Genomic DNA, 27,926 nt, shown 5'->3' with positions numbered 1-27,926 from the left:
TACTTTTATTTTTTAATATTTTTCATAGTGTACGTTTGTATTTTTACTTTGTGTAAATTAAAGCATATGCCACGTATCTTATATGGCATGCAAGATAGGCATTTAGAATATTTTCATTTTTTGAGATAGAAGTCTCACTCTATTTCCTGGGTTAGAGAGCAGTGGTGTCATCATAGCCCACTGCAACCTCAAATGTCTGGCCTCAAATGACCCTCCTACCTCAGCCTCCGAAGTACCTGGAGCTACAGATATGCTTCACCATGCTCAGCCAATTTTTGTACATTTGTAGACACGGGGTCTCATTATGTTGCTCAGGCTGGACTTGAACTCCTGACCTCAAGCGATCCTCCCTTCTAGGTCTCCCAGAGTGCTAGGATTAGAGGTGTAAGCCATTAGGCCCAGCTGGATTTATATTTACAATACAATCCATGTTCAGCAATAGTAATGCAGGCTTTCAGGTCTCAGAGAACAGAACTGCACTGCTATGGGATTTTCATTATATCTACATAAGTATCTCAAGTAAAATGGCAGAGAGCATGACTTAAGTGCAAAACATACTTCACAGTTGATTCCGCCACTAAAATATTATTATAGATTCTTTACCCTTAGGAAGCAAATGGTACAGTGTTATGTCAAATATGAAGTATCCTACTGAGGTCAAATGAAATTATGCTGGTAGAACAATCATGATTCACTCATAGTTTAAAAAAAGATTAAATTTTATTCATACATAAAACCTATGATACAGTTTGAATAAAACAATAGGAAATAATGCCAGCAGTTAAACGTGATTCCTGATCAAGCATATGCTATTGTGGTTCTTCTGATTCAATTCTCCTGTCTGATACATGTTCTCTTTTCAGTTTAAAGAGTAACACTATTTGGCCGGGCGCGGTGGCTCAAGCCTGTAATCCTAGCACTCTGGGAGGCCGAGGCGGGCGGATTGCTCAAGGTCAGGAGTTCAAAACCAGCCTGAGCAAGAGCAAGACCCCGTCTCTACTATAAATAGAAAGAAATTAATTGGCCAACTAATATATATATATAAAATTAGCCGGGCGTGGTGGCGCATGCCTGTAGTCCCAGCTACTCGGGAGGCTGAGGCAGCAGGATTGCTTGAGCCCAGGAGTTTGAGGTTGCTGTGAGCTAGGCTGATGCCACGGCACTCACTCTAGCCTGTGCAACAAAGCGAGACTCTGTCTCAAAAAAAAAAAAAAAAAAAAAAAGAGTAACACTATTTTTCGTCAATCTTGATATCCAATAGCTATTTCCATTGAATGGAAAAGGTGCTACCATTTTCCCTGCACTATTTCTACTATATCATCAGTACCAGCTAACATAGTACTTTCTTCCCATAAAAATTCTAGTCTCCTAAGGCATTGGTTATCTGTATTTGATCAGAGCATTCCTTTTCTATTTACCACAGTGGTCTTCAGCATGGAGACAGGTACCCTGAATGCAATGAGCATGACTGATAATAATTTTACATTATTCTTAGCCCTTTCCAAATGATAAGTTTAATATTTAATTTTAAAAGGCAGTGTCCTTGATCTCCAGGAATGTGAATAGAAATCAGCCTTACCTAACAAAATATGCTCTTTCCTCTAGAGGATGATGAAATGAGTGTAAGAAAGGCATAATATTAATATAAATAGATTCCAAACTTCATTTTGAAAGTCAAAACTAAAGAAGCCTTTCCAAAAAACTTGCAATAATGGAATAAAATATTTTCTATCCTGACAATAACTGCACATTTCAAATGTCCTTTCACCTTTGATATATGGCATGACTTTTAACATATTTGGACTTGTAATTATTAGGCAGTATATATCAAAGGTTAATCTTGGAGAATTTGAGACTTCCTTATTCTATGAACTCTCCAATATGGAGTGTTTTATTAGAATTGATTAAATAATTTACAATATCATTACATTTATAAGTGTTCATCTGAGTATAAATTCTTTAATGAATCCTAAGGATGCACCTTAGTGAACATTCTAGGTTCAGTACATTTGCCTTGTTTTTATCAAGTATTAACATTTTGTGGCCGGGCGCTGTGGCTCACGCCTGTAATCCTAGCTCTTGGGAGGCCGAGGCGGGCGGATTGCTCAAGGTCAGGAGTTCAAAACCAGCCTGAGCAAGAGCGAGACCCCGTCTCTACTATAAATAGAAAAGAAATTAATTGGCCAACTGATATATATATAAAAAATTAGCCGGGCATGGTGGCGCATGCCTGTAGTCCCAGCTACTCGGGAGGCTGAGGCAGAAGGATCACTCAAGCCCAGGAGTTTGAGGTTGCTGTGAGCTAGGCTGATGCCACGGCACTCACTCTAGCCTGGACAACAAAGTGAGACTCTGTCTCAAAAAAAAAAAAAAAAAAAACATTTTGTGACAAAAAACTCATGACTGTTTGACTAAAAGGGTCAATACATTCACTATATTTGTGCAGTTCCTCTCCAGGATGAACATTCTGATGTTTGACATCATCAGTTTTTTAAATTTTTGAGACAGATTCTCACTTTGTTGCCCGAGCTAGAGTGCCATGGCCTCAGCCTAGTTCACAGCAACCTCAAACTCCCAGGCTCAGGCAATCCTTCTGCCTTACCCTTCTGAGTAGCTGGGATTACAGGCATGTGCCACAATGCCCAGCTAATTGTTTCCATATTTTCTTTAGTTAACCAATTAATTTGTTTCTATTTTTAGCAGAGATGGGGTCTCACTCTTGCTCAGGCTGGTTTTAAACTCCTGACTTCTAGCAATCCACCTTCCTTACCTCCCAGAGTGCTAGAATTACAGGTTTGAGCCACCGTGCCTGGCCGGCATCATCAGTTTTGATGTTTGAATAAATGCCTAAGCATGCACCTCAGCTTTGTATGGTTTCACCAAACATGTATTTTTTGATGGCTACTGAGTGTAAGGCCATGAAAATATCTGTCACATACATTATAATTACATGAAAGTTCATACATTACAATTTGATGAAATGGAATTATGAATTCCCTGTTTTGATCATGCTTGAACTCATAACAAAGCTTTGAAACTCTCATCATATTTCCAAATTTTCTCTCAGGTATAAATTCTCTGATGATGTGTAAGGTGTGAATGTGGCAGAAGACCTTCCCACATTCATTACATTGGAACGGCTTCTCTCCTGTATGAGTTATCTGATGTGCCTAAGGAGTGAAAGTACACTAAAAGATTTGCATTTGTTAGGTTTGTCAACAGCAAGAATTGTTTGCAGAATACTGATGTCCAAATTATACCCTGAGGCTCGTCACATTCAATACATTTGTAAGGCTGTTCTCCACTATGCATTAACTGGCAGCTATTATGCCTTAAATAATAACTAAAGGCTTTGCTGCATTCATCACACTTTAAAATTTTCTTTTACTGTGAATTATCCAATGTCTTTAAAGGCTTTAATGTTGACATACCTTCCCATGTTAATTACATTCATTACATTGTCACATTAATAAAATTTCTCCACAGGATGAAATCTCTGATGATGTGCAACATACGAATTCCCACTGAAACCCTTGCCACACTCATTTCATGACACTTTAAAGGTTTCTCCAGTATGGATTCTATGATGGTTAGCAAGGCTTGAACACACACTAAAGGTTTTGCCACACTCATTACACTTGTAAGGTTTCTGTCCAGTATGAACTCTCCGATGACTTGCCAAGAAGGAGTTTAGACTGAAGACCTTTCCACACTCATGACATTCATAAGGTTTCTCTCAGGTATGACTTCTGTGATGATATACAAGATATGATTTTTTTTTTTTTTTTTTTGAGACAGAGTCTCGCATTCTTGCCTAGGCTAGAGTGAGTGCCGTGGCGTCAGCCTAGCTCACAGCAACCTCAAACTCCTGGGCTCAAGCAATCCTACTGCCTCAGCCTCCCGAGTTGCTGGGACTACAGGCACGAGCCACCATGCCCGGCTAATTTTATATATATATATTAGTTGGCCAATTGATTTCTTTCTATTTTTATAGTAGAGACGGGGTCTCGCTCAGGCTGGTTTTGAACTCCTGACCTTGAGCAATCCGCCCGCCTCGGCCTCCCAGAGTGCTAGGATTACAAGCGTGAGCCACCGCGCCCGGCCAAGATATGAATTTTGACTGAAGACTTTGCCACATTCATTACATTTCTAAGATTTTTCTCCAGTATGGATTCTTTGATGAACTACAAGGTGTGAAATATGATTAAAGACCTTGCCACATTCATTACATTTGTAAGGTTTCTCTCCAGTATGGATTCTTTGATGAACTACAAGGTGTGAAATATGATTAAAGACCTTGCCACATTCATTACATTTGTAAGGTTTCTCTCCAGTATGGATTCTTTGATGATTTACAAGGTGTGAATTTTGACTGAATGCCTTGCCACACTCATTACACTTATAAGGTTTCTCACCAGTATGAATTCTTAGATGTTGCACAAGGTATAAATTGCGACTGAAGACCTTGCCACATTCATTACATTTGTAGGGTTTCTCTCCAGTATGAATTCTCCAATGATCTCCTAGGGATGACTTATGACTGAACACCTTCCCACATTCATGACATTTGTAAGGTTTCTCTCCAGTATGAACTCTCCGATGTTGTGCAAGGTGTGAAATATGTTTAAAGACCTTCCCACATTCATTACATTTGTAAGGTTTCTCTCCAGTATGAATTCTGCGATGATATACAAGATATAAATTTTGACTGAAGACTTTGCCACATTCATTACATTTGTAAGGTTTCTCTCCAGTATGGATTCTTTGATGATTTATAAGCTGTGCATTTTGACTGAACACTTTGCCACATTCATTACATTTGTAAGGTTTCTCTCCGGTATGGATCCTTTGATGATTTACAAGGTGAGAATTTCGACTGAACAGCTTGCCACATTCATTACATTTGTAAGGTTTATCTCCAGTATGAATTCTCCGATGTCGTGCAAGGGGTGATATATGCTTAAAGACCTTGCCACATTCATTACATTTGTAAGGTTTCTCTCCAGTATGAACTGTCTGATGACTTGCTAGGGATGACTTATAATGGAATTCCTTCCCACATTCAATACATTTGTAAGGTTTCTCTCCTGTGTGGATTGTCCGATGTTGTACTAGGTATGAATTTCGACTGAGCACCTTACCACATTCATTACATTTGTAAGGTTTCTCTCCAGTATGGATTGCCTGATGTTTTGCCAGGTGTGAAATTTGATGGAGTACCTTTCCACATTCATTACATTTGTAAGGTTTCTCTCCAGTGTGCATTCTCCGATGTTGTGCAACATGTGAAATATTATTGAAGACCTCGCCACTTTCGTTACATTTGTAAGGTTTCTCTCCAGTATGTATTCTCTGATGACTTACAAGGCATGATTTTTTATTAAAGACCTTGGCACATATACCACATTCAAATCGTTTATCTTCTGCATGGATTATTTGATGTACAGTGAAATGTAAGCCTTGATTAAAGGTCTTGCCACACCGATTACATTTGTAATATTCTGTCTCTATGTGTGCTTTCGGTTTCTGTGTAAATAATGAATCCACAAAATCATACTCATCTTCATGACATATATGGGGATTGATAGTAGAAGGAATTCTGTCCAGTGGGGAAACCAAGAAATTGTTGACATAGTTCTTCATGTGATTCCATTCATAAATTTTCTCTTCAGTCATAAATAGTTCCAGTTCTGGTAGATGTGACTGAAAGTTTAATCCAACCTCATTTTTAATAAACTTATTTTCTACATTCCTTCTGTCATGCTGGTCTCTTCTACCATTGAGATTTTCCTCATGGGTATTATGGATTCTTTGGTAATATCTTTCAGCAACTTGCCACTGATACTCAAAGTTTTGTATATTTTTCTGGATTTTCCTAAACCAAAAATCTTCCATGTCATGGCTTTCGTGCCTTTCCAACATCACTGTTTGGGATATTTCTCCTGTATTACCGCTCTCTTTAAGTGGCAATTCGCTTATCATAGATATAGAAGATAGACCTACAAGATATAAAGAACAGGTTTATAATGAATTGCAGATGGTTATTAAATACCTCCTATTGAAATACATAACCTAACACCAAGAGTAACATACGCATAATACGCAGAGTTATAAAACCTCCAATTCTGACATGCAGGTTTTAGGAAAATGAGGTGCTTTTAAAATACAAAAACGTGGTTACATATCATTGAAAATGCAGGGAACCCTATTATGAAACAGTCTATCACAAGAACAGACTGTACAAACCTATATTGACCCTGGAAGACGGAGGATTGTTCCACCATCAAGCCAAAGCACACAGCAATGGGCTAAAAGCACATGGCTGACCAATAATCAAAGAGAATTATGTACTTATACTAGGAAAATGTATTAACTGGGGTCTGAAAAAACACTGTTTGGAACAAATTAAAAAATAAAATCCTATGTGACATAATCCAGGCAACCATGGCCTGAATAATTTTGTTGGCCAAAATTCACCTGCTGAAGTTCTAGTCACAATCTTGCCAACACCATGCAATATTTTTAGCCATTGACCAGCACTAACTTGTTAGAAGAACCTTGAGATAAATTCTCACTTTTCAAATAAAAACGAGAGGTCTACAACGTTTATGTATCTAACCCCAATTTGCACATTAAGTGAGAAAAAGACGACTTGATCCTGGGACTGCATGCTTACTCATGTTCTCAGGAACAACTGCTGATCCAAGCAGTACCAAAAACAATAGGTCATAGGAAACAGAGGAGCACAGGAAGGATTATTTCAAGGGAGACACAAGATCTAAGCTGTGTTGCTAATAGAGTTACTCATCCTTCATTGATAATGGTATGTCAGTCATCACTCAGGGCACCAGTGAAAATAGTCACTAAGGGGTACCCTGGGTGATGACTGCACAAACATCCTGGAGAAGTTTTCCAATAGGGAACAACTGTCTTTACTTGCACAGTGACAGCAGTGTGGCTGGTAAGGGGGCCTTGTGGAAATTGGAGTGGTCACAAATACAAAAATTAATATGCTAAACAGTGATTGGATATTCCAAGCTACATGAGGAAAGGCCAAAGATGGACAAAAGGCAAGAGTGGAAGGAAAGAAGCAATGGAGGGAAGATGTTTATGTAAACAGGGACTCATCCTTGGCTGACTATGCTGAGGTGGGTTTGAGGAAAGAAAGATAGCAGGAGGATGCTGTCAAGTTCTGCCTTTGATCACATTACTGAAATGGGGAGAAAATACAACCTCATGAACTACAATATTAAACATATATTTTCATAGGCGACATTATGTTTGCAAATCTACAGAAACAGAAGCATACCATGTCAGTTAAAATTCTGACCTTGGTAGAAGAGAGAAGCTTATGTAACCAGCCAATACATAACTATCCCATTATTAACTATGAGAATAAACAGATTTAATGGAAACTTAGTTTCATGATGTGGAAAGAAATTAGGTTTACATGTCTTACATTATTTCATATGAAATACAATTTATCAAATTCAATGGCTTCTGAATTCTATCTCTAGGCGTGTAATCTACATACAGATTCTAGAAGAGTAGGTGTTCTCAGTGCAACCTTAAGGAAATAAATACCTGAATATGGCCACGGAGAAGAGATGGATGATTTCATTCTGTACACACAAAGATATGATGAAACTTTACAAAGACGACAGTAATGTAGGGAGATCATGGGTGCAGAATGATGATCTACTGGCTGAGTAGGTACAGATATGTTTGAAGAAACAAATCTACGAGGCTGTCATTGACTGTGGTCTGCCCTGGATCACATTAGTAAAATTAAATAAAAACCTCACTAACTATAATATTAAATAAAGAATATGTTACTTTAAAAGAGGAATTTTGACACAAAAAAACTTGAAGAGCTAGTCTCCCCTTTTGGCACATAAAAGTTACAGTGCCTCTTTGCTGGCTCCTTTAATTATTTTAAATTCATCACTAGACCTCTTAAGACAGAACCTAGCATAAATAAAAGGCAGAAGGGCTGATGTCTGCAAGATAGCAGACTGAAAATCTCCAGACCTCATTCCCTTAGGAAGAACCAAGTTACCTATATATCATACAGAACAGCATTGGGAAAACTCTTGAAACAAGACAGCCCTCTGAATTACTTGACAAAAATGTAAAACAGCTGTCTTAATCATGCTCAATAAGCTACTAAGTAACTGACATAGACAACTAAATGAAATTAGTAAAACGATATATGAAGAAAATGAGAATATAAAAAAAAGTATAAAGAACATCCAATCAGAACTTCTCCAGTTGAAATGCAATGACTTGAAAAAAATACACTATTCATCTGACATTTTTAATCTAAAATAAAAAAAAAAAATACACTAGAGTGGTTCCACAGTAGACAACATAAAGCAGAGAAGAAATGAAAGAACTTGAAAACAAAGTACCTTGTGTCCCGAAAAATAAGACAGAATCTTATATTTATTTTTCCTCAAGAAGATACCCTAGGGCTTATTTTCAGGGGATGTCTTTTTTTTTTAAAGTTTGGTATAACAATCTACATTTATTGTAATATGGTTAAGTCGTCTTCTTCTGGAACATCATCATAACTCTCCGAACCCCAAGTTCCATCCTCAATTTCTTGATACTCTATTTCCTTTAGAACCACTGGCCCAATCTCTAATTTCCAGCCATAGAGCTCTCATTAGGCAGATGAGAAGGGCTGCCTGTCTTCATAACCGCTCTGTGAGGAAATGCATAGGTTGTGCAGATAAGGTGTGTAGTCACCCACATCACTAGGTCCCATTTTCAGGGTGGGGCTTATATTGTGCAAATGCTTAGAAATCCTGGTAGGGCTTATTTTAGGTTAGGTCTTATTTTCCCGGAAATATCGCATAAGCCTGGGGATGAAATGCGCATGCGCTGAATGAGCCGGCTGCTCTGGGAGGCTGTGGAAGGGCACTTAGAGGAGAAGCAGGGGAAAAGGAAAGCGAAGGGGAAAAAGAGGGCGGGGGAAGGGATGAGACTGTGCTCTGCACATCTGTGCCAGCCCTACAGACTAAGAGTAACAAAAACAAACCAGCCCAATAGTTTTCTCACACATCATCAAATGGAAAAATATAAATACATTCAGAGGCTCACAAAGAGAAAGACCATTTGAAGAACTCATTTGAGAACTCATTTGAAGAAATAATTTCCAAAATATCCCAAATTCAAGGAAAGAAATGGATATACAAATTTAAGAAGCTCAACCAACTCCAACTTAATATAATCCAAACACACCCACACAAGATACATTAGAAACAAATCATTAAAAGGCAATAACACAATGGACGTCATATACAGAGCAAGAGCAGACTGGTGATATGCAAGGGAACTTTATATATGATTACCTACATTTCTCAGCAAAAACCTTTCAGTCCAGCAATCAGTGGGATGGTATGTTCCAAGTAGTTAATTAAAAAAACGATCAACCGAGAATCCTATGGTTTGCAAAATTCTTTTTCAAAAATAAAAAGGAAATTTATACCTTCCCAGATGAGGAAGACCTGAGGGAGTTCATTAGCCCTCTAGACCTGTCTTAGGAGTAATGTTAAAGAGAGGCTATCAAGTTGAAACCAGAAAATGCTAGATAGTAACTCCAACCCATAACTAAATATAAAGTCCTCCAATAAAGGTAAATAAATGAATACAAGAACCTTCATAATTGTACCCCTTTCTCATAACTTGACGTTTCTCTCCTAACTTTAAAAAGAAAAAACCATACAAGTATACTATACATATATATTAATGGAGACACAACATATATAGAAATAATTCTGAAATCAATAACAAAAAGTCAGTGAAGATGTAAAGGAGTATGTAAAAGTTATGGAAATTAAGTTGTTATCAGTTTAATACTTTACAACGTTAAGATGTTTAATATACCTGTAATTGTACCCTTGCCCTCAATATATCTACAAAATACATACAAAAATAAATAAAAGGGAGTAACAGCATTTCTCTACAATAAAGTAACAAGACATAAAAGAAGGCAACAAGTGAAAAATGAGGAACAAAAAATCTCACAGGGGCCGGGCACGGTGGCTCACGCCTGTAATCCTAGCACTATGGGAGGCCGAGGCGGGCGGATTGCTCGAGGTCAGGAGTTCTAAACCAGCCTGAGCAAGAGTGAGAACCCGTCTCTACTATAAATAGAAAGAAATTAATTGGCCAACTAATATACATATACAGAAAAAATTAGCCGGGCATGGCGGCGCATGCCTGTAGTCCCAGCTACTCGGGAGGCTGAGGCAGGAGGATCGCTTGAGCCCACGAGTGTGAGGTTGCTGTGAGCTAGGCTGACGCCACGGCACTCACTCTAGCCTGGGCAACAAAGTGAGACCCTGTCTCAAAAAAAAAAAAAAAAAAAAATCTCACAGGAAATACAGATAGTATACAACAAAAAGGAAATAGTATGGCCTTCTCCATTAAAAATAGTTGAAATGACAATGTCTAACTCAGGACTCAGAAGACACAGATTGGCTGAATAAACAGGATCCAACTACATGTTGTCCATAGCATACTCCTCTTAGCTCTAAGGATACAGGCTAAATTTGAAAATATAAAGAAATGATACTGTAAGCAAATGGTATCCAAAAGACAGCAGAGGTGGCTATACTAATATACACTTTAACTTAAAAAATCTTTAATTAGAGACAAAGAAGGACAGTATATCATAATGAAAGGATCAACTCAGCAACAAGGTACACTATGTCAAGGAAATATCAGAGTTCCATGTATAAAGTAAACATTTACCCATTTAAATAATGGATAGAACAATGAGAGTTGATCAATAAGAAAGTATGGGATTTAACTATCAATATAAACCAGTTGGACCTAACAGACATATACAGAACATACCACCTCAAAACAACAGAATATAAATGTTTCTGTGACGTACATAAAGTAATCTCCAAACTTGACCTGATGTTAGGACACAAAAGGAAGTTTTAAAAAGATTTTTAAAACACTGAAATCATACAAAGTATTTTTTTCCTGTCAGAGTGGAATAAAACCGGAGATCAACAGTATAAGGAAAGCTGGAAAATCAACAAATATGGGTAAATGAAGACACTCTTAACCAATATGTTGAATAAATCACAAGGGAAATTAGAAAATAATGGGAGACAAATCAGAAAGGCAACACTAAATACCAAAACTTATGGAATACAAAAAAAAAAAAAAAACACAGAGGGATTAAAAAAGAGTCTTTCCTACAAAGCCTTACATTGAAATAGAAGATATTGAATCAACAACCCAACTTTTTGCCAAATGTTTAGAGGCTTCCAGAGGAAATAAATAAATAAATAAGAAACAACCCAACTTTATACCTCCTTAAAGTAGAAAAAGAAAAACACATCCAAACACAACAGGAAGAACAAAATAATAAATATTAGAGCCAAGACAAAGAAGAAAAAAGTATACTGAAAACCAGGAAAATAACAGTTACTTTGAATAAATTATGAAAATTGAGAAAATTAATCATATTAAATAATAGGAAAACCTCAAAAGCAGCAAGAAAAGCAAAAGTATACACATGAGACTACATCAAGCTGAAAAGCTTCTGTACTGCAGGAAAAAAACAAAAGAGAACAAAACAAAACTAGCAAAATGAGACAACTTGAAACTGGAGAAAATATTTTCAAACTATCCATCTGTAAGAAACTCAAACAACTGAACAGCAAAACACTAAAGAAGATCATTTAAAAATGGGCAAAAGACCTGAATAGACATTTGTTATGATATGATTAACATCTCAAATTATCATGAAATTGCAAATCAAACAATCTGAATAGGACAATACAGAAATACTTTGATGAAAATAGCATAAAATCACAATACCTAATACAATGCCAATGTATCACTTCCTTCATGTGGATTCAGCATGGGACTAACACCTGCCAGACACAAGTTTTACTTTTTGAAAGTGACATAATTCTTTTTGATTAACAGTTGGTTGAATTCTCAGACTCAGATTCCGTGCATATGGAATATGTTGATATGTTGATACGGAGTGCTGACTATAGGACCTACCCAGAAATACTTCAAAACTGAATTATCATAGGACCCTTCAATTCCATATCTGCGTATATACACAAAAGATTCAAAAACAGGATCTCGAAGAGATATTTGTAAGCCCATTGACAGCACTATTGTTCACAATAGCCAAAAGGTAGAAGCAACGCAGGTGTAGATCCCAAATAAACAGACAGACAAACTGTGACAAACACAGGCAATACAATGGAACATTACTCAGCTTTGAAAAAGACAGAAACTCTGTTTTATGCTACTAAATAGATAAATCTTGAGAATACTATGCTCAGTGAAAGAAGCCAGTTATAAAAAGTAAAATATTATGATTGCACTTATATGAGGAATCTAAAACAGGCAAATTCATACACATATAAATTAGAATGCTAGTTACCAAATACTAGAGAGAGAGAGAGAGGAAGTGACTTTAAATAGTCATGGTAATTAATAAAAACTAAATGAGAACAACACACAGAATAAGGTACACTTTAACTTTCCTAAGCTTGTACAATATAAAATATTTTGAAGCTATCTGACAAAATATAAAATAGTTATGTGGTTATGGGTAATGTAACTGTATGTGTTTTGGTATATAGTTGCTGGTGTGAGTGAAAGAATATTCATGTGCACTTATCCAAAATTAATATATTGGACTTCGCAAATAGCACCAGGAGAACACAAGTAACCTTACAGAGAAAATAAGTACATGACCCACAGTGGGGAATGGTTTGTACTGAAGGTCATTGTTGGTAGCTGCAAAGTCAGGAAACATTTCCTGGCAGTGGCACAGAAACCCACTGAGGGGGTGGCCAGCAACATAAACAGCAAATAAGAGGCAGGGAACAGGAGGAGAGTTAACAGGGACCAGGTAGAGGTTACAGAAAATTCAGATGCAAAGAAAGATGAGTAGCAAAGCAATATTCATGTGTTACTGAAGAATGCAGTTTCCCGGAGAAATGCTGCAGAAAATACAGGTGATATAAACAATAGTAGAGAAGGTGATAAAGAATAAGAAATGGGGGAAGTTTCTAATAGAATACTATGAGATATTCAAATATTAATTTAGCTTATCAAAATACACATGATGAATCTAGAAAGAATGATTACTATATTGAAACACATCATTTATTCCAAGAAAAGCTAAAATTTAAACAATATCCACAGATTATGCTTAGAAAATTGAAAACACACTACAGAAAACTCAATGTGTTTAATAACAATTTATGGCAAGTCAACTTAATATATTTCTGAGATTAAGACAGTAATTTAACACAAAATAAGTGTTAATTTTGATATCACAAAGTCCTATTTTACATATTGTAATAAATTCAATGGACAAAAGTATTGTGGGGTTTTTTTTTTGAGACAGAGTCTCAGTCTGTTACCCGGGCTAGAGTGCCGTGGCATCAGCTTAGCTCACAGCAACCTCAAACTCTTGGGCTCAAGCCATCCTCCTAGTTCAGCCTCCCGAGTATCTCGGACCACAGGTATGTGCCACCATGCCCAGCTAATTTTTTCTATATATTTTGATTTGGCCAATTAGTTTCTTTCTGTTTTTAGTAGCCATGGGGTCTCGCTCTTGCTCAGGCTGGTTTCAAACTCCGGACTTTAAGCGATCCACTGGCCTTGGCCTCCCAGAGTGCTAGGATTACAGGCCTGAGGCACCCCGCCCGGCCTAAAAGTATACTTTAAGAGTAAGTACTCGGTCACATGAAACTGATGTAAAGGAATAATTAAATTGAATTGTAGGACACTCAGTAGGTGTGGGCCAGAAAATTGGCTGTGGGAGGACAGAAATCCCCACACATTTTGGTGACCAGAGGGAAGTGTTCTGCGGTGTGTGACAGGAGAAACACTTTGGCTGCTTCCTATCTCAAATAGACCTGAACAGGCCCAGAGGGCTGGAGGCAGCTCAATGCACTTGCTACAACCCAGAAGCAATGAAAGGGCAGCCAGTGTTTTCCCATCTGCTGATTAGCTCTTCCAAGTACAGGAAATGGGGTGCAGCCTGAGCACCATATGGAATAAAGTACAGAAGGAGACATTAAGGGAAATGGAGACCACTTTCAAAAGGCCCTTCCTCTGCTGCAAATAGTTTAGGGACCAAAGCCAGACCGCAGGGTGTTGTCCATCACAATTTAAAGACTTTGCCTTTGTCTCAGCTGGAGCTGCATCAGCAGTAGAGGGTGAAAAATAAACCATCACATGTCTAAAGACCAGAGAGGTAAGTAGGGGGACAGAAAGTTTTCCATTCAAACCTCAAGGATTAAAACTGTATTGTGGCCGGGCGCGGTGGCTCACGCCTGTAATCCTAGCTCTCTGGGAGGCCGAGGCGGGCGGATTGCTCAAGGTCAGGAGTTCAAAACCAGCCTGAGCAAGAGCGAGACCTCGTCTCTACTATAAATAGAAAGAAACTAATTGGCCAACTGATATATATATAAAAATTAGCCGGGCATGGTGGCGCATGCCTGTAGTCCCAGCTACTCGGGAGGCTGAGACAGAAGGATCGCTCGAGCCCAGGAGTTTGAGGTTGCTGTGAGCTAGGCTGACGCCACAGCACTCACACTAGCCTAGGCAACAAAGCGAGACTCTGTCTCAAAAAAAAAAAAAAAAAAAAAAAAAAACTGTATTGTGCCGCAGAACTCTTTGACATGGGGAGAGTTTTCCAAATACTATTTAATGGAGCAGCTTATTCTCTGCCCATCTGAGCTCTTACCGGTGTTCACACTTTCCACATGTCAACAGAAAAGTACTCAAACTCTGTAAAACAATTTGAAGAGGTTTATTCTGTGCCGAGTATGTGTGACAATGTCTCGGAGAGCCACAACCAAGAAGACTTTAAGCAAGGGATCTCTCCTTGTGTAGGTTTCAGTTTCGTTTTATGTACTTCAGGAAGTCAGAAATCACATGTTAAGTCATAAATCAATACGTCTGAGGCATCCACTGGTTTGGTCTGAAAAGGGAGGATGCCTTGAAGCAGGGCATTACAGGTTACAGGCGGGTTTAAAGATGCTTTGATTTGTAACTGGTTCACAAAATGAAGCTTCATCTAAAGGTTTCAAATGTTTTAAGATAAGGAAGTGTGATAATCATAGATAATCCACTGGACATATACTAACATTCAAGTAATCTGGTAAGTAAATTGAGGACCTACAGGTGTGGTTTTAGCTTTTTCCTGCATAGCCTTAGCCCTGTAAATGAGTTATAAAGGACATCTCCAGGAAAGGAAGGGCATAATGAGGCGTATCTGACATTCCTTCTCATGGCCAGAAACTCTGCTTTAGGGCATTTCTGGGGTCCCCTTGGCCAAGAGGGGTCCATTAAGTCAGATGCGGGGGTAGTTTAAGATTTTATTTCAGTTTATAGATACACTCCTACCCTTTGGACTTTTTGCTATTTTCACTTTAGTCTCTATAGACTAGGGCTCTTTCCCTTGGTCCAACATGAAGATGATACTCAGGTGAGAAACATAGATTCCTGCTTTAAAAACAAAAAAAAAGGGAACATCATGTGCTGGTGCTTTTCCAAAATTCCAGCCCCACATTAAGGTAGGAGGAAGGACATTACAGATGAATCTAGGAAAATATTTCACAAATTCATCCTGTGAATGTCCACCAGTGAATGTTTACGGAATACTGTAAGATGCAGATGTCTGTCTGTCTTCCAAAATCTACTGAATCAAAAGCATGGGGGCAGAAAACAAAGAATGGGATATTTTAAAAGCCACATGGCTTTATACATACCTGCGCCTACTATGGTGAAGGGCAGAACATCTGAAAAAGGGGGACAGGTAAAGTCCAGATGGTACATTATGAAGCTTTTCATTTCTCTATCAATATAGCTTCACTCAGTCGGTAAGGCGGGGGGTCCCAAGAGGCAATCAGGGAAAATATACAGATCCTGACTTCTGAAGAAAAGTAATTCTCACCCAGGGAGACCAGGTTCCTATAGTTCTCCAACATCACGTCCCTGTATAAAGTCCTCTGAGCAAGGTCCAGGCACGTCCATTCCTCCTGAGAGAATTCTATGGCCACATCCCTGAATGTCAAAGGCCTCTGAAATGAAAACACATTTTACCAAGGGGTTATGGGGAGGGTTTTTATGTTTACAAAAAACGAGAAGAGGAAGAGGTGAAAGGATCAATTCATTTAATTGGACGTTCTGACAAATCCAAGTAAGGTATTTATGACCACATTATGTTTCCCTAATTCTCTTTTATTATACTTTTCCACTAAAGGTTCTAACTCCCTCTAAATCAGTATGGATTTTCTTATTTTTGTAGACCATAGAAGAAATATAAAAATTAAAAAATCAATGCAGGGTTATCTCTTGAGTAGTGTCTGATACTACTTGTGACACTGGAAGTGATATTCAGTATCTAGATGAGCTAAGGTGTCAATGGTGACTTCAGAGATGACAACGTCTATGACGCCTTTAAAGAAAGGTCAGAATCTAAAATCCAACATGATGAGAGCAATGGCAGTGACTGAAGCTTCTGAACACTTCCCATGTGCTAGGCGCTATTCCAAACACAAAAACAAACAGAAAAGATGGCTGACAATGAAAAGGCAGAGGGAGAGTAAGTGTTTACTGGGTACAGTTTCAATTTCCCAATATGAAAAACTTCTAGCACCTTGTTGGACAATAATTTGAATACACCTAACATTACGAACAAGGGAACAAACTTTACTAAAAGACGTATCAAAGACATGATCAAAGACCAGGAAACCTAATTCTGACTGGAAGATGTGGAGATGTAAAGACCTCTGTGATCAGAAGTCTAGAGCCATTGAAAGACAAAGAGAACATATGAGATTTCCACGAATCTCACTGTGTCGTGTCACAGGAGAACAAAGATAATTATGAAAAGAAAAAGAAAATGGAGGAGTTTACCAGGTTCAACATGAACCTCTTATGACATTACATAAATAAAATACCTAAAATAAGATATACATAAAAATTCAAATTAAACTGAGACATAATCAAAATGTTAAACAATAAAAGTTTAGATGTAAATGAAACATACTATTCTGTAATCGTGCAAGGCCTTCCAAATAAAGATAAAATAAACAACAAAGGCACAATAAAAACCAGATGGTATGCGAAAAAGGTTGCTGTTTCATATTTAAAGAATGTATAATGTAAAAAAAGACACCAGGATATGTATAAAGAATATAAACCACGGGATACAAAATAGATCCTGAAGTATATATATGAAGACAAAATTGAGCAAAGTATGTAAATCCTTTTTATATATACATGTCCAGAAAATAATGAAAACCATGCAGACTTACAAGAAAGGAAAAATGTTAATACAAAAGTTTGTCATTTTCCCCAGGTTTTCAAAAATATAAAAAGAACAAAGTCGTAATCCTAGCACTTTGGGAGGCCGAGGCGGGCGGATTGCTCAAGGTCAGGAGTTCGAAACCAGCCTGAGCGAGACCCCGTCTCTACCAAAAATAGAAAGAAATTAATTGACCAACTAAAAATATATATACAAAAAATTAGCCAGGCATGGTGGTGCATGCCTGTAGTCCCAGCTACTCAGGAGGCTGAGGCAGTAGGATCGCTTGAGCCCAGGAGATTGAGGTTGCTGTGAGCTAGCCTGACACCACGGCACTCACTCTAGCCTGGGCAACAAAGTGAGACTCTGTCTCAAAAAAAAAAAAAAAAAAAAAAAGAACAAAGTAGCAAGTTTTGTTTAATGAGGGAGAATCTAACTCGTTCTGGGTAGCAGAGGGTATCCCTGCAGCTGGGGTAGGGAAGCAATCTTAGCAGATATAACAAAGTACCAACAGCTTCGTACTAAAGGCATCAATCACTCTTTCAAGTGCCAACATGAAGGAACCTTCAGACGTCTGTAGAGATGTAGGCAGGCACAGAGGCAGCCACTGTGACATTCTTTTTAACAGTGAAAAGTTATAAAGATCCACGTTCAGAGAATACTCCAACGAAAATGTGAAGTAGCAAGCTATCCATGTTTACTGACACGAAAACATGTAAATTTTCACAACCAGCAGGATAAATTATTACAAAGAAACATTCCCTGAAGAATTTTTTCTAAAATCTCATAGCAACGTGGAATACATCTGTACAAAACTTGCTCTGCCTCCTGCCAAACAACTGACAAGAGTGGTCCCAAAATCACCCTGGAGGGATGGTAGCAGATTGAGAGAGGGATGCTTTACATGTCAGGCTCTCAGCTGCATCTTTGTGTGAAGTTTTACTTTAATACAAACATACACAGGAAGTGATGTTTAAAATAAAAAATATATATTTAATAACAATTGGTGGAGCGAGAATATGGCCGCACCCTCTGTGATGACAAAGTAATTCTGCTTCGATACCTGAGTAAAATTATAATCATTTTTACCTAAAACACATGTTGCAGAAGAGGTTCTGCCAGAACACCAGAGTCTCCATGGAATGCATGTGCTGAGAATGGTTTAAAAACTTTCTTGCTCTAGGCCCTTTTTGTTAGAACAAGAGGCCCATTCACCTTTCGATACCAAGCATATCTTCCTCTCACTCTGTAAGCCTATATTTTGTTCTTGCTCTGTAAACATATCTTGTCCTTCCTTAATAAACTTCATTTGACACTTGCAAAAACAAGAAACAAACAAACAAAAACTTTCCTGCTCTAAGGCAAGAGTGATTAGCAGGAGTCTGAGGTCCTAGTAAGCTATGCTAACACCACTGGACTCTAGTGTGGGCAACAGAGTAAGACCCTGACTCAGAAACAAAACAACAACAACTAAAAGAAAAACGGCTGGGCCCAGTGGCTGACAACTGTTATCCTGGCACTCTGGGAGGCCGAGGCAGGCGGATCGCTCAAGGTTAGGAGTTCAAAACCAGCCTGAGCAAGAGCGAGACCCCGTCTCTACTATATAAATAGAAAGAAATTAATTGGCCACCTAATATATGTAGAAAAAATTAGCCGGGCATAGTGGTGCACGCCTGTAGTCCCAGCTACTTGGGAGGCTGAGGAAGGAGGATTGCCTGAGCCCAGGAGTTTGAGGTTGCTGTGAGCTAGGCTGACGCCACGGCACTCACGAGACCCTGTCTCTACTATAAATAGAAAGAAATTAATTGACAAACTAATATATATAGAAAAAATTAGCTGGGTATGGTGGCACATGCCCGTAGTCCCAGTTACATGGGAGGCTGAAGCAGGAGGATTGCTTGAGCCCAGGAGTTTAAGGTTGCTGTGACCTAGGCTGATCCATGGCAATCACTCTAGCCCGGGCAACAAAGAGAGACTCTGTCACAAAAAACCAAAAAAACCCACAACGACAAAGAAATCACCACAAAAAAAACCCAAATATCTATGTATACACAGACACATATGTGTGTCTGGGTATTAAATATACTTTCAAAAATTAAAACTTTTCTACTGTCAGATATTTACTACAAAGGTAGTTTCAGAAAGGATTTCCCACTTCTGATGTCTTTTTCCAAATTAACCAGGTATTTGTGCACCTTAGTATAAGACTTCACATGCAGCTTCACTAATCTTGGCCTTATAGCTGACAGTGCATCCAGAGCCCTGCTGCCCAACTGCACTGACACGACAGGGACCTCACCTTCTCTGCAATCCACATCTGGGTGTGAAGCCCTATCGAGGCCTGTGTCCAATGGAGCCTTTTCCCAAGGTCCTGTCACTGGGTCACAGGGAGATGGAATCTGAGTGGAGGTGACAGGGACTGAGGGAAGGCACGGGTGAGTGTGAGCAAACACAACAGGCAGGACGCTTCAGAGTCACAGAAGATCAGCGACTCCAGAGCCCGGCATGTCAGAAAGGAGGGAGTCACAGAGCCACCCACTGAGAACATCACCTTACCTGAGTCACAGCCATTCCTGACTCCTTTCCTTTCCTCTTCTGGACTTCTTCTTCACGTAACTGGAGTGTTTACAAGTCAATCCTAAATAATAAAAATATGCTGTTTAATGCTCAGAACCAACACACCCCCTTGTGTGACAACCACACACAGGTTGGAGACTGGATACTGCTGAGGACATGGCTCTAAGCAGGGAGCAGAGTCAGCGGGTGCCGGGCTTCCCACCTCTGAGTGGAGCTCAGCCCTGGCTTCACATTAGGGTGTTGAGGCATTCTGCGACTTCATCTCTTATGCCCTCTTACTGGAGATTCCCATTGACAGTGTTAGGTTAGGCACAGGCTTAATAACATTTAGAGTTGATTCTATTCTGTGTCCAGTCAAGGTTCTGAGTCCTCCATTTGTCATGGCTGAGGTCCCTGCAGGGGTGAGGGGGGCTGTGCTCTGCATCCTGTTTGGTTGGGGCTGGCTCTGGCCCAGGAGGGCAGCTCAGCCCAGCCCAGCTCCCCACTGCTGCAGCCTGTGGGAAAGATGGCCCCCTGTTGCTCATGGCCCCAGGAGAGATGCAGAAACAATAAACTCCTACAGGAAGCCGAACCAGTGAGTTTTTGACATCTTTTGTCAGATCTTGCTCCCCTCCTGGTGAAGCCCACACACTCACTGCAGCAAGGGAAATGGGAATCTCTAGTAAGAGGGTTAAGACATGAATCTGCAAAATGCCTCAACACCCTAATGTGAAGCCAGGGCTGAGCTCCACTCAAAGGCAGTAAGCCTGGTAAAACCTCCCACCCTCTGACTCTGCTCCCCGCTCAGGGACATGCCATCACCAGTATCCAGACACTGGAAGGTGGAGGAGCAGAAAGGAACGGGCATTGTACAATATGGTCCACAGGTGGGGTTGAGAGTGTTGGTGGAATGTTAAATAGGGGCATGTCACAGAAGTCCCCACTAAGAAGGGGATATCAGAACAACACCATGGAAGAAATGGTGTTTGTCATCTACAGCTGAGTGGCCAGAGGGTTCTAGGCAGAGGATCAGGCAACCTGGAGGTCCGGAGGCAGGAGCCACCTTGGCCCCAGGAATAGGAAAGAGGCCTGTGAGGCTGGAGCAGAGCCAGCCAGGACCACACAAGCAGGAGATGAGGCCAGAGAGTTCCAGGGGGAGCAGAGCACGCAGGGCCAGGTCTGCACACATTTCTCTCCCACACCTCAGAAGAACACTGGAAATGATGTATTTCCTCACCTGTTTTAAATAAACATGTAATATTTTTTATTATTATTAAAACACTTATAAACAATATAGTATTTCCTATGTTTAAAATATAAGCCAGTGAGCTCAACTAAGCCCCCTGAAGTACAGGGGGGCCCTCACCTGACATGTGGGGACTGTAAGGAACACATTTGGGGTGTTCAGAAAGTTGCTTTTGGACATACGAAGGTGGAGATGCCCGTGAGAGTCCAGCACAGATGTCACAGGGACAATTGGCCAGAGGATTCCAGAGTTCAGGGGAGAGGTGCAGGGGAAATGGAGACATGTAGTGGGGCTTAAAGCATTAGATAAAATGTTTAGGAAAGGCAGTGGGTGTGCACAGACAAGAGAAGAGGTTCAAGGGCCAAGCTGTGGGTCACTCTCACATTCACAGAACAAGGAGTCCAAGAACTCCAGCAGAGACAAGTGTGAACTCATTAGGAGCCAAAACCAAAATAAAACAGGCCGGGCACTATGGCTCACACCTGTAATCCCAGCACTTCGGGAGGCCAATATGGGAGGGTCACTTGAAGCCAGGATGTTGAGACGAGCCTGAGCAACATACTAGCAAGACCATGTCTCTAGAGAAAATTTAAAAATTAGCCGGGCATGGTGGTGCATGCCTGTAGTCTCAGCTGCTCAGGAGAAGGCTGAGGCAGGAAGATGGTTGGAGCACATAAGTTTCAAGTTACACTCATCTTAATCACGCCACTGCACTTTAGCCCAGTTGACACACTGAGACCATCTCAAAAATAAATTAATTAAAAAGTTTTTTCCCATAGTTTTATAATGGTTAGTGGTATGTCCTCAAGGCAAGAAAAAAGAAGCAATGATCATCTTTGCAACATGCTGCTGACAGGAAAAGGAAGATGATGACAGGAAATGAAATGTTGGATTTTAAATTGGCAAGGTCAGTGGTGACTCTGAAAAGGAAAGGATTAATGGAAGGGTAGATGTGCAAGCTTCATTGGAGTGGTCAATCAAGAACTGAGGAATGGAATTAAGAAAAGAATACAAAACAAGATTTCAGTGTTTGTTCTCTTTTTTTTTTTTTTTTTTACATCTGTCAACCTGTAGGAACAGTGTTTGTTCTCTTAAATGGAACATAGATAAGGGATGCTTTACACAAGAAGGAATGCAGTTAACAGAGTACTTTTTGCTTTAATGATGGACTGTGGATGGAAAATAACAGCTTTATTATTTGTATGTGTTTTAACGGATAATACCTCCTTCTGGGTAAGCTGACCAAACTAATTCCCTTGAACTAAAATGGACGATGCCATGGAGGAAGGATGCCATACCGTCCTGGGACTTCGAGTGTGGCTGGCAAGTGGGGCACAATCGCAGGGCCAGCGACAGTCAGGAGCAGGGACAGACCATTCCCAGTCACCCCTGAGCAGAGACCACAGGCCCTGCGACGGGGGTAGGCCTGTGGGATGCAAATAAAACCTGAGTGACGTAATAGAGGCTGACTGACTTGCGGAGGGGACCCGAAATGATAAGGTGGGAGACTAGACCTGAAGGAAGAGAAAGGGCAAGAGCTGTGATGATTTAAGGACAAAGGGTAAGACCAGGGACAAAGACCTGAGACAGGAAAGGTTTCTGTGTTTGTGAAAAGAAAAAAGCAAATGTGATAGGGTGGGGGAAGAAATCTCTGAGCCTAGATCTGAAGGAGAAAGGGTCAGAATCAGGACAATTTAGGGACAAAGGGTAAGAGCAGGGACAAAGACTTCAGACAGGAAAGGGTTTGGACAAAGATAAATGCAAATGTGACCAGGGTAGAGAGAGCCACGACAAGGGTGGGCTCCCAGGAGGAGGCTGCACACACTGGCAAGGCTCTGTGACACAGGGCTGTGGAGCCACAGGGAGGATCTGGACTTGCCCTCAGGAACATGGGAAGCCAGAGGAGGGCTCAATGCCAGGGACTGACATAACCTGCCTTTAGGTTTAGCCCCGATAATCCTAATGCAAAGAAAGGCATCTTACACAGTTTCTGTCTCTAACTCTAAGGCTGCTTCTTCCGTTCTCGTGGGTCTGTTTCCATTTTGTTTACAGACACACACTCAATTTGGCCAATCATTTCAGAGGCCAAATATCAATCAAATTGATGTTTTCTGGTCTAGTCCCTCATTTCCTTGTTGCAGGTGGGCTCACTGAGGGCAGAGGGGGAGACATTTCATCAAGTTATCCAAGACGGTCTAAGTTGAGTGACAAGAATGAGGTATAATTAATTCTAATACAATGGCCCAGAAGGTCCAATGAGGTGAGTTGGTCTTTATCACACCTCCACTTGAAAATTGCATGACCATTTTCACATGTGTGAGCAAAACAAACAAAAAAAAAACTCTCTCCTTCAACATTCTGATGCTACTGATTGAAAACATTTAATTTCTTTTTACAGGAAAATTCACAGTAATATATTGGTATGTGTTCACAATTACATGAAGACATAGTTACCAGTGCTGAAGACAATGAAAGATAATCAGTTGCAGAAATAAGTTCTGAGCAACTTTTCTAATCAAGAATGTGTGGACTCTTTTAGAACATCATTCTAAGTGAATCCAGCCCACCTTTCAACATATGCACAGAATGGACTAGGGGGACTCCAGGAAAACATCTACTTAGTAAATCACAGATCACTACTTGAACAGATGATCTGAGGGAAGAACACTGAATAGAAGCACTGCTTAAACTAGGTTTTGATTTTAAGGTAAAAGGTCACTGACATCTTTACCAACTATACACTGAAACAACCTAAAATCATTTGTTGGTTACCAGGGAATGTTTTCAATAAATATTAATAATAAACAGTGGAGAGCATGCAGACCTCCATCTAATACATAATTAATTTCAAAGAGAAACTATTTTGAAATGTCTTAATATCCTAATAAATTCTGGAGAAAAAGGGAAAAATTTGAAAATATATTCTATTTAGAAAAGAATTAAGTGAAGTGCACTGATTATAGGATGCCACCAAGGCTTATTCTCAAAGTAATTATATATGGAAAATCAGTCTGAATAAACTGAAATTTATTTCAAACTTAAACAAAATAACTTTCAATGTTCCAGGTAAAAGGCAGCACAAAGCAACAGAGACTCATTTTTTTGTTCTACTTCACTTCCCTAGTCCCCACCCCATCCCAAGAAAGGAGGGTGACCCACAACTGAATGAGTCAAGTCACTGTCCTCTGGCTGAACAGGGACTGCAAGTGGAAGCTATACTCTGATGCCATAACTATAAAATGCACTAGCCCTTATGCACAGGAGTTTTGCAATTCTCATGCTCATCTGTGTAATTTAAACACACAAAATTTAAATTCATTATATAACAGAGAAAGAAATCAATGTATTACAACTTGATCATCCATATTTAATCAAGTCACCACTCACCTGGAATCAGTTTCCTCAACTTTCTTCATTACTGTGTTTCCCACCCTCATTACACACATATCCCTCATTCTCACCTTCTCTCTTTAGCTCTTTCTCCCCCTCTTTTCTTAATTTTACCCCTGGACTTCTGACCCCCCCCCTTCTCATCTTCTGCTTTCTCCCCTTCTTCCCTCTATTCCTTCTCTTCCATCTGAGCTGCTCCAGTCTTAAACCTTGTTTCACCTGCTTGTTGCTCTTTCTCTCCCATCTTTTCATTGTCCCCAATCTCCTATATTTCTGCCTCTTTCTTTCCCATCTCTGCTCTCCCCTGCTCTCCCTGTTAAAGTCTCTCTTCCCTGTGACACCCACTGTCTCCTCTCTCTGGCACCCCCAGGTCCCCAGGCTTCCTCCCTGCTGTGGTGCCCCCTATTGTCCCAGCACCACGCTGCTCTCTCTGCCCTGGCTCCAAATAATTCGTCCTCTCCCCTCTGTCTGAGGTGCCTCCCCTTTGCTGCCTCTCTCCCTATTTTGCTGTCCTCCTCTTGGGAGACAGAGATTCTCTGTACGTTTCTCCACTTGCTTTTCTCCTACTACTTTCTCGGCTTCTTTGACTCTTTGAAACTCCCTGACCCATGCTCTACTATGACATGTGTGCATGTCTCCCTCATTCTTCCTTATCTCTTTACCAGTCATTCCATTTTCCTCTGCATTCTCTCTCTTTCTCCTGACGCCCTTTGCCCCCACGTTCCCAGGGAGGAAGATGGAATAACATGCCCGCCTCGCAGAGGGGCACATTTCGAGGGGGGATAATTTCAGGCGTTAGAACTTTGCAGGTGACGACCGGCCCCATCACCTCCCGAAACGCGGGGTCCGGGAAGCGGCGACTGCGGAGGGGAGGGTGGGGAGCGGAAGGGCCCGGCCGGGGACAGGGCGGGGTGTCTCAACGGAAGGGCGGGGTCTGCAGACTCCCCCCCGCGGGCGGAAGACGCGGCCTCCCAGAACTGGCGCAGCGGCGCGCCCGGCAGGGGCGGACGAGAGCGAGGCTTGGAGGACGCGACAGACCGACCGCACCTCGCAGGTGAGGACTTTAAACGGCGCGGGGCGGGCCAAGAGGTCAGTAAAGCGCTTTCAGCAGAAAAAGGGCGCGAAAGGTTTCTCCATGGCCCTAAGGCTAAAAGCCTGCGGCAGAGGCCGCCCTGAGGGACACTTTACACCCAAAACGAAGCGACCCCCGGGACTCCCATGGGGACGTCTGAATTTACTCCCCGTGGAGGAACGCGGATTTCAAGGCCCGTAGTGCCCCCCAGATCCCGGGTATGGAAGAGCTGAGGGACTGCGAAGAGCAGACTTAAAACAGAGGACCACACTCACGCGCCGCACCGCGACCTTCCCTCCAGGAGATCGGCTTCCGGGTCTGCGGAAAACTGCGCGCGCAGCAGAGAGGCCAGGCCTGAGCGGGGCGGGCGGGGCCAGGACGTGGCGTGGGGAAGGGGCGGGGCGCGCCAGGGCCGACCAGGGTCCGTGGGACCAGGGGCGATGGGAGGGCGGTGCGGACGCGCCGAGGGGCGTGGCGAGGGGCGTGGCGCGGGCGGGGCCTGCGCTTCTCTCCCCTTGCTGTGCGCGCGTCTCTTGTTTTCCGGGTTTTGGTGGCGAGACCTGGCAGGGAGGCTGGAGCAACTGCAGGCTCTCTGGGAACTGGAGCGCTCTGGCGGGGTCGGCGTGAGGCAGTGATAGGATCCAAGAAAGGTCCTGTTATTAAAATTAATTTTAACAATATAATTCAAAAGCCCTGGATTGTCTGTGCAGCGGGTGCAGACTAGAATGTGAAACACAAAACCCTGCCTGGGCGGAATGTGCCAGGCATTGCATGCTGACGCCCAACTGCACAGAATACAAACACTCTATTTCTGCTCCCCATTCACTCCGGAGGGGGAGGGTCACCCCAGTGCTCCGTTCCAGGATTTTCATGGAAACACCACCCGGGGGCCTGGAGGACTAGGGCCACTAACTATTGCTCCGAAAAAAAAGGTAAGTTTGAAGAGTAGATAGAAATTACATAGTTCTTCTTTACACTTGATATTTCATTATACACTTGAAATGCCATCCTCCAGCCTCAACCTCTGGAATAGCTGGTATTCTGTATTTGTTATTTTGGGTGTTTTCGTTTTTTTGTTTAATGTTCTGTCAGGTGTCTATAACAAAGCCTGTAAGATAGTCTTGAGAACACATTTGGATTGATTTTCACCAGGACACAATTAATTATGCAATACTGCTCAGGGTATTTGCAGGCCGGTTGTTTTTTATAGGAACTGAAAGAAAGTAAACCAAGATTAGCAAATTTCAAATAACTTCACTTCTACCGTCAATAATTTTATAGCAATGTCTGTGAGTTAATGTGTACAATCAAGTATGTTTTCTGTCACATCTTTCATTGTGGAAGGTTTCGTCTTTCAAGAATTGGTAATTGACATACGATCATGTGTAAATGGAAAATTAGCATATTTGAAATATTAGCCAGTAAAAACAAGCACCATTTCCTGGCATGACATACAGATAAATATAGTATATATATGCTCATTTATATAAGATGCAGTGTCTGGGATAGATTTTGGCATCTTTGCAAGCTGGATTCCTCTGTATTCTGCAATACTGCTAAATAGCTATGTTGCCAAGAAGGAACTTTTAGCCTGGGGTTCCATGATCTCAATCAAAGAAATGAATTGATTGTGGACCTTTTCTTTACACTCAGAACAAGCTAGGTGGCCAGGTTTGGTAGCTCATTCCTCAAATCCCAGCCCTTTGGGAGCCTTAGGTAGAAGGACTGCTTGAGGCTATCAATTTAAGATAAGCCTGGCCTCCATCTATACAAAAACAAATACTTTTTTAAAAAAAACCCTCAGAACAGTGGATGAGAATCTGATTATAGCTGAAAGTCATGGATGTCTTTTCTATGTGGGGAGTTCGGTTGCTTCTAAAACTTTCAAAGAAGCAACATGAACATACTAGAGACAAGAAAATGTTTTTTAATTTCCTTAACCACAGAAAGGTTTTAACATATGCCTCCTTGTAATATCATTGTAAGACTTAGACCAACTTATGGAAGTGGGGAATTAAAAAAAAGATATATGTAAATTATTAATGATTCAAAAATGTTTTTAATAGTATGTTCACGTATTCAGTATGTATTATAGCATGTGACACAAACACACAAATATATATATGTATATATATATATATACACAGATTCTAACACAGATGGAAAAATGACATTTCCACTGTCAAAAAACAAATTGAAGCCGGGCATGGTGTCTCATGCCTGTAATCCTAGCACTCTTGGAGGCTGAGGCGGGTGGATTGCTTGAGATCAGGAGTTCGAAACCAGCCTGAGCAAGAGCAAGATCCCGTCTCTACTATAAATAAATAGAAATTATTTGGCCA

General features: G+C 40.8%; 1 protein-coding gene across 1 annotated transcript; it reads right to left on the bottom strand.

The window, feature by feature from the left end:
• Nucleotides 1–701: 701 nt before the first annotated feature.
• Nucleotides 702–25,934, bottom strand: LOC105859968 (uncharacterized). Its single transcript, XM_075998933.1, has 6 exons — nucleotides 25,860–25,934; nucleotides 19,877–19,958; nucleotides 19,620–19,719; nucleotides 15,965–16,091; nucleotides 15,780–15,809; nucleotides 702–5,999 (listed from the first exon to the last, which is right to left on the bottom strand). The coding sequence occupies exons 3-6, from the start codon at nucleotides 19,635–19,637 to the stop codon at nucleotides 4,150–4,152; spliced, it is 2,025 nt and encodes a 674-aa protein (XP_075855048.1). The 5' UTR covers nucleotides 19,638–19,719; nucleotides 19,877–19,958; nucleotides 25,860–25,934; the 3' UTR covers nucleotides 702–4,149.
• Nucleotides 25,935–27,926: the final 1,992 nt, after the last annotated feature.

Source organism: Microcebus murinus, chromosome 32, assembly GCF_040939455.1.
Source record: "Microcebus murinus isolate Inina chromosome 32, M.murinus_Inina_mat1.0, whole genome shotgun sequence".
Classification (NCBI taxonomy): Eukaryota; Metazoa; Chordata; class Mammalia; order Primates; family Cheirogaleidae; genus Microcebus; species Microcebus murinus.
This window is presented reverse-complemented; position numbering and strand designations above follow the sequence as displayed.